General features: G+C 38.9%; 2 protein-coding genes across 2 annotated transcripts in view; both read left to right on the top strand.

The window, feature by feature from the left end:
* Nucleotides 1-1,684, top strand: part of LOC131782158 (nuclear envelope integral membrane protein 1-like) — a 10,607-nt gene extending 8,923 nt beyond the window's left edge. Inside the window, exon 9 of the mRNA XM_059098877.2 lies at nt 638-1,684. Within this exon, the coding sequence (XP_058954860.2) occupies nt 638-779 (142 nt within the window). The 3' untranslated portion in view covers nt 780-1,684. The remainder of the gene's footprint in view (nt 1-637) is intronic.
* A 2,448-nt stretch (nt 1,685-4,132) lies between these two features.
* On the top strand, nt 4,133-7,322 carry LOC131782120 (cuticle collagen 2C-like). The gene is made up of 4 exons (XM_059098832.2): nt 4,133-4,248; nt 4,374-4,457; nt 6,112-6,443; nt 6,762-7,322. Exons 2-4 carry the CDS (start codon nt 4,382-4,384, stop codon nt 6,936-6,938), a joined length of 585 nt encoding a protein of 194 aa, XP_058954815.1. The 5' UTR covers nt 4,133-4,248; nt 4,374-4,381; the 3' UTR covers nt 6,939-7,322.
* Nucleotides 7,323-7,758: the final 436 nt, after the last annotated feature.

The following is a 7,758-nucleotide window of genomic DNA, read 5'->3' as shown; positions in this document are numbered from 1 at the left end:
GTAGGAAAATACATGATTGTGGAACTACGTTTGTTCCTTTGCATTAGTTTGTGTTGCGATTGAATGTCGTAAAAAAAAGTACAGTCTAGATAATCACAATAGCCAGTTGAATCAACGAGAATATTGCGAGGATCCAATGAAAATTTAAGCATGGGGAAGTGCGCGTTTCAGTTGTGCATCTGACTGGTTGAGAGAGTAATGCGATGTTTATAGGCCATTGTGTCACAGAGGGTAGTAGAGCAAAAGCGATGCTAGTACGGTTTGCTGTATTTTCGACACTCTCCTAAAATTGCTGTTAGGTAATGAAAGCTGGATCAAGAAACGGTTGACCGCCCATGAAGCACTCGCCATTTTAGTATATCCTACCTTAGTGGGTCAGCTTCTCTCGAAAGAGTTTTCATCAAATCCTTACTGTCGAATGTCGAAAAGTGACTTCGTACAAAGAACACAGAAACTATCGACTTGCGTTATCGTCGGCAAGGTCGACTGTTCGATTACGGATTTTAAAATGCGATAATGCTAAAATTTAAACTGGGATATCGATGGCAAAAATCACTGTCTCCGTGGGTCGGGCTAATTGCCTCAATATGACCACTGTTTGGAAATCCACGTTGACAACTCGCACGTCATGTTTTAGATTTGCTTCATTCGTGGCAAGCGGACAGCATTTTCTAGAAGAAGAAGTCAAGAAATACGAGGATGATCCATCGGCATGGATGACGTCAGACAGTGATGGAAGTGACGGAGAACCTGATGACCGTATTGATTTACACTCGTAACCGTTCAACGCCAAGAAGCAGCAACAGACCTCCACGTCCTGGACACATTTTCCATAAGCGGACGGTGTCAATGAGTCATCGTCTGCGCAAGGTCCTTTTAGCACTACAGCTGGCATGCAATTGCCAATTTGGAGGTACCCGGTCTGTGCGGAGACTGTGAACTTTTGTGGTTAACTACTGTTGGGGATTGTATGTACGTTGCTGGCTCCTCTCAATTGTACACTGTTTGTCAATGGACGTGCAAGAATCGTGGCACCCTGTGGAGTTAAGACGGAAGGAAAGGACTGGGAAAAGTCATCCCTTAGTTATGAGACAAATGATTTTTAAACGTTGCCAAACAAAACGAACTTTTTTGACGTTTTTTAATGAAATAATTCACAAAATTTTACTGAGTTCAAGCTGGTCTTGATCACCAAGTGTGCATAGTTAACACGTTGTTTTATTTTATACTTCCACTTTCCTCGTATTCGTCGCTCGGATTTTGGCATGTATAGTACATTCAGAGCAATGTTTGATGGGTACAAGATTGGTGAAAGTCTTACAGAGTCAGGTTTTGGATAGAGGAAGGAGGAGTGTCTGTACTTTTCAAGATAAGTCGAACTCGCACAAAATGTATTAGCCATGGATAGCTAAAATCGGGAATCAATTTTACCCAGGAATGGAAACAAATCTACACACCCATCTCTTGGAAATCTGCTTTTCATTTTGAAATGTATTTTGCGTTTGCTTTTTTCCTTATGATCACTTCCAAGGATTATTAGTTACCAAAATTCAGTTCAGTAAACAAATGCCTAAACATAGAAGCGCCAAACTTCATCCAACAATTCTCACATCACCCTAGTCAGGTTGATTTTAATTTCTTGTGTTAGCGTCTTTTTATTAATAAAGTTAACTTACACCTACGAGCTTTTTCGTCTCAGATTGATTGGTAAAAGCTTGAGAGAGTGTTTTAACCAAATCGTTTTGCCCGTTCAAGAGACCGTGAATTTGCTCTAAAACGGGAAAAGAGAGCCACAATGTCGCGAATGGTTTTATTTGTGCAGGTGATTAATTGAGAGAGCGACGCGATTTTTTTTACTAATAACCCCGCCGAATTACTCTAAACACTTTGTTCCCTTATTAAAAGTTTCAGCCAAAATGCGGGTGCTAACATGAGGGAGGGAGCTTGTTTGCCGTTTTTTCTGTTTTTTTTTTCTGCGCAAAGAAATAATTAACTATTGCGCAACTAAGTCTTGTAATCTCCTTTCCAACCACCGTTGGGGATTGTATGTACGTTGCTGGCTCACCACACAGATCTCCTCCATTAATATAGAAAAAGCACTGTATTCCTAAAGTCTCAAAATCAGAATTATGAAAGTTTGGAAAATGTTCTCTGGATATTGCATACTGTTCTAGCCTGATTCGCTCTTTGTTGACGTTCGTGTATACTTGGAGAGCATTGAATTCTTTGTTTGCTATAGATGTTGACCTCTACTACACTACTGATGAGGCTATTTTAACTTTTAGCTTAGTCGATGAAAGTTTTGAATTTTAAGTTTTGCTTCATGTAGAGTGTCAAAGTGGATTTCCTTCAGACATTAGCTTACCTTTCTCTCCTAAAGCGCCTGTTCTCTTCTCTGTGAATTAGTTTTGAGAACTTGGTGGTAAAGATGATGTCCTATTGTTGACGGTTTGGTCTATTTTCATCGCCAGCTTTTTTAGTAATGCGTAGATGCTTCTAGGATTAGTTGCATGTAAATCAACACAGGGAGTTGAATTCATTAAGATAAAGGGAATGCGTAATACTGAATTTTCGACTGGTCTTTACCGTTGAAATCTGAGAAGAGATTCCATTGTGAACCTCGCGAAACAGCAAATGAGATTTTTAACGTGAAACAAGTTATAGGGCTATGATATTTGCCAAAGGAAGATCTAACATCCAGTGATGGCCGAAGTTGGTAGTTATCTTACTCGTCTGTTTTACTGTGAACTGAGCAAAGCATTTTACATTTCTGTGTGGAAATGTTACGTCGTCCATTATGTGCAGATGTTGACCAACTCCTACATCCTTCATCAGTAGCACAAATGAGACTTAGGACGAAAGGACTAGTAGTAAGCGTTTCCACTTAAACAGCACCCATAATAGTGAAGCAATGTGATTATTACCACAGTGTGCGAGTTTTCGCAACATTAACACATTTTCGTTCCACTCTGATTGACCCATTGTCTTTGATCGGCGCTGGTGATTGTTGAATGACGCATAGCCTTAAAAATCTTCAGTTTAGAGACGGTCTAATAACTACACTACATCATAGCTTTGGATTTTGAACACTTTATTAAGAAACACTTGAACCTGAAAGTCGGATCAGCTGTAGCAAGGATACATTCTTATTCTTTTGGTATAGCTGCGAATTAAACAGTTCATACTTTTTACCTTTTTTTGCTGAATGCCTGCTGTTTACTCATGTTTCGCTGATTCAGCCTTGACAAGAGTAAAAATCGAGTAAAAGGAACACGAGCAGTCATTAGAATGTGTGAAATTGTTTACTTGGGTCACCTGCTACTGGTGTTTAGTCAAACATCATGACAGATCTCCGGGCAGGGAGCGATTAAGGAAACCTTTTTTTGCAAGGGATTTTGCACTTGTTTATTATCGTGTTTGTTGATCTCGTACCTTCATCAGCTGTCATTTTGTCAACGAGATCACTTAAGATATAAACAGCTTATTAAGTAGCATTATTGCCCAAGAGATACAAAAGGAGATTGACATTAGTAATTTAATTAATCTCACTGCTTTTTGGTAATTCGTAGCTTATAACATAATTAATACTCTCAGGCACTCCATTTAAGGCTCTTGGCTTATTTTAAAAGTAACGTTGTAATGAAAATAATTTTTATTTTCTGGTAATGTAAAGCTCAAATCAGATGGGTATCCATTTGAAATCCGCATCATGGCTCACTAAGCTCTGAAACACCAGCGATATCACTCATCGTTTATGCATTTCAACATTTTGAAAGCCATTCACACAGCACCAGCAACTTTAAAACCAAAATAAACTTTTGAAGAAGCATCAAAACGAACAAAAAGTGTAATGAATAGACAAAAATGCTCGTATATCATGGTTGTTAGGTCTTTAAAAGAACATATTCACTCGTGTGTACTCGAGTCAACCCTAGCTGCGTTCGAAGTTTAAGTTAGTTTGACTGACCCTCTTGTTTTAAAACAATCAGGCACCAGTTGGATATTTGCTCTAAAGTTTTGGTAACACTGGTTTTGACACTGGTCAATAACGCTGTTATATTACCGGTATATTTTTATAAGAAGCAAGAACCGAGGCAAGATTCCTATGAAGCGAAGCGTGAACACAATGGCTGCCACGATCCCCGCATTGGACAATAGAGTTACCATGAATTATTTACCGGTGCCTCTCATAAAACTCCTTGACGAACAATAGCGGCCGCATATAGCGGAAACGTTTCGACTGTCAAGGTGAGAGGAGTTTTAAGTGTTTGATAGCCTACCTTTTGTGGTATTGACCCATTAGAGATAACTTTTGGTGTTGACTATTCAGGCAAAATATCCAAAGTATAATGCTGGCATTTGTTCTCTTTCAGGCTTAGCCATGGATTATAGGCTGGTCTTTTGTTCCCTTTTATTTGTCATCGTCTCAGTGTCTGCCAAGGCAACACGTCGAGGAAGTAAGTTGGAACTCTTAACCTATGGGAATAAATGATTGAGCTATTAGGGCATACTTATCTCCTAATAGCAGTTTTAAAGAAAAGTTTCGTTTACCAGGGAACATTTGACGTTCATAGGAAGCAACCCTTGATCAAACAATTGTTTTGATAGGATGGAAAAACCTTTTTTTTTAGAAAATTGAGTGGCAACTTTCGTGATGACTTTGATCATGATTGAAGGCCACGAAAGGACATAGTTTGAAGATTAGTTTATTTCTTTCGAATTTTAAGTCAATCCGTTGTAAAGAAATTAATTTGAGAGTAAAAAGTAAAGATACGTACTTGTAAGCTGCTCTTGGTCAAGAAGTAATTTTATCAGATTGCTAAATTCTAAAAGAACAGTACTTGTCACTCTCCACAACTCACAGTGTCAAGAAAGAACGCAACTAGAATAATTATTACAAATATGTTCATTCAGCTGGCCTCAAATTTCAGTTAGCATTTCTTGAAACAACAATTAAAATTCATGACTTGAACTTTTTGATGGTAGGAATAACAATTGATGATATGTTGGGAAAGTACATTTTTATTTGACCGTCAAAATTTGAAGCTTTTTTTTAAGCTTTTACATTTCATAATGATTATCCAAATTCGAGGTGTCTTCAGTTTATTTTGATCTCCGTACGTAATGAAATATTTATTGCAAAAAGCTGATCCGAAAATCTTAAAGTCCAATCCATCCTGTTGTTCCGGTGTTTTTAACTAAGCTGCCAATTAAAAAGAACGAACAGAACCTCTCTTCTTCCACAATTTTTATCGTATTTTTTTCGGTTCGTCTTGATGCTAGTTTTATTTTCAAAAAAGTCTTGTACATATTTATTTCCTTGTCAAAATGCCCTTTAGAAATATATTGCTCGGAATAAAAATCTAGTCCAATAATTTTTTTTTATCTTAGAGTTCATCAAGCTAGAAATCAAACAATTTTTCTATTTCGCAGTTCTATCAAAATAAACCTGTTTCGAGTTATTAACAATTCATGCTGTGTTGAGAAGTGCTCTCCCATCCGTTACGCAGGTAGCTCCATATTCCACATCGAAGCGAAGACCTCCTTTTTTTTCATGAAACTATATCTTTCCTTTGAGACAAAAATTGACATAGGAAGGAAAAAATGAGTCGTGTTTCTTTGACCAGCTCAGAATTTTGCGGTATAATTTTTAAGATGGTTGTGAATTTATCTTCCGTAACCAGTATCACTGCCGTATCTCATCGCAGGGGTTCTCACTACAACATCCTGTTCCAGTTGATTTTTTAAATATTTCTTGGCACCTGTTATTCTGACAAGTATCAAAATTCCTTGGATCTTAAATCCCATTAGAGTGCAGGGAAACTTTATGGCCCTACGGCCCTGGCAAATTTTAATTCTTATCACTTTTCATTCGAAACCAGTTTAACTAAATTAAGTCATCGATTGTGATATAGTCTGTTATCATAGAAATTATAATTTCCTGCGAGGTACCCTTTCATGTATCTACGGATTTCTAATTTTTGAAAGTTCACAAAGGTAGAAGCTTCGTGCCCTCCGAGACAACTATAGAACTTATCATTAATCTTACTGGATCACTGAGATCTTGATGAGAATTCGTAACAGCTTATCATCTGCTCTTTTCACTCGTAGGTATATTCAAAAGAAGTCCTAACCCATGTCCTCCTGGTTGTCCGGGATCATGCGCCCCGTCATGCACTGCGGTATGTTGTGCACCTCCACCCCCACCCCCACTTCCACCTCTCCCACCACCACCACCTCCCCCACCACCACCACCACCCGGTCCTCCTGGCCCTGATGGTCCAATGGGAATGGCAGGACCACCTGGCCCCGATGGCCCTAAAGGACCCCCAGGACCTCCAGGACTTCCAGGACCACCTGGTCTCCCAGGTCTTCCAGGTGCCCCAGCTGGTCCTCCAGGACGTGACGGCCCCATGGGACCTCCAGGGCCTTCTGGACATCAAGTACGTTTGCCGCCGTGTGATATAACTTGATATGTGTCTATTTGTGGTGTTGCACGATACGTTGTGACCGTGGTCAAAAACGTTTTACATTATGGAACCTAAAAGACCCCTCTGAAGCCCTAGAAATAGCTTTTTAAAACAACTGTCTTTCATTCAACTGTTGTTTCTCTGTTCAGCCATAGATTTAACATAGTGGCAAACATTGCAGTTTTCCCTTCCAATGACGCATTTTGTCGCGTATGGTCCTCGTCCAGAAACACTTGATGATAGTAACGAGCTTGTGTCGATCGCTCACTTTATGTGTTTTCTCTTCTACAGGGACCACCCGGTGATCTGGGCCCCATGGGACCTCCAGGAGCCCCAGGCTTGCCCGGACCTCCAGCTCCACCTGGTGGTATGCCTCCTTGTCCACCTGTCTGCGTCCATACTTGTATCAAGGCTTGTGCCCCACAATGTTGCCACGGCCGAAAGAAGAGATCTCACCTCCTGGAATAGAAACAACAAAAGCGGCAGTGACAGCAGCTATTTTTATACTTCTGGTTCGACGAGTGATTCGAGTTTTTATCACACCGCTGAGCGAATAATAATTAGTGATAGTCCTTAATTGCTGTCTTTCCCCTGTAGACATTAGATGATTACTTTCATGTTTGTTTTGTGTTATATATTTATAGTAAAATCTCAGCTCGCTTAGTTTTTGTTGTTTTCCTTTTGACATAAAAAAAAGATGTAGCTTTTGGGTGGAAAGGAGTGACGTAATTTTCAACGGTTCATGTTTCTTCGATGGAACTTGATGTTACTGAGACTGCAAGTCTGATAAAGTAGGCGTGTCGAGTGAAGGATTTATTTGAAATGTGTAATAAAATTATCTCTCTTAGTATATTCTTGGTTTCTTTCTTTGGATTTTCCCTTATTAGCTTTCCTTCGAGCAATTAAATATTTTATGTGGCCCCCCCAAAAAAATTGAATAGTATTATCTTAATCCTTTTTACCGACAACAATTAAAACTATATCTTTGCTTAACCACACAAATTGAAATAATATTGTCTTTCATCCTGTTGGCCCACAAATGTCAAGTTATTTTAGAATCGTCTATAGAGATGTGAAGAACATTCTTCCAGTGCAAAGATCTTATTCTATTTTTCTGGCCCATTCAAGATAAACTGAAATTAAGAAGAGCAATCTTCTAATTACTTTTTTTTTGCGTAACCAAGTCTTCTATTTGAATCATATTTTCCTCACTTTTTTTTTAGTGTGAAAGTCGCGATACTTTCTTCATAAAAACAAGGAAAGTGTGTCTTATAGATGGATTGTTCGG

The sequence above is a fragment of the Pocillopora verrucosa genome, chromosome 10 (genome assembly GCF_036669915.1).
Source record: "Pocillopora verrucosa isolate sample1 chromosome 10, ASM3666991v2, whole genome shotgun sequence".
Taxonomy (NCBI): Eukaryota; Metazoa; Cnidaria; class Anthozoa; order Scleractinia; family Pocilloporidae; genus Pocillopora; species Pocillopora verrucosa.
Note: the sequence above shows the minus strand (reverse complement) of the source record. Positions and strands in the feature narration are given on the sequence as shown.

Excerpts from the sequence above, each read along its gene's own strand:
- LOC131782120 (XM_059098832.2), top strand. The coding sequence starts at position 4,382 with ATGGATTATAGGCTGGTCTTTTGTTCCCTTTTATTTGTCATCGTCTCA. Across the intron at positions 4,458-6,111 it reads CAAGGCAACACGTCGAGGAA|GTATATTCAAAAGAAGTCCT; the intron begins GTAAGTTGGAAC and ends TTTCACTCGTAG. Across the intron at positions 6,444-6,761 it reads CAGGGCCTTCTGGACATCAA|GGACCACCCGGTGATCTGGG; the intron begins GTACGTTTGCCG and ends TCTCTTCTACAG.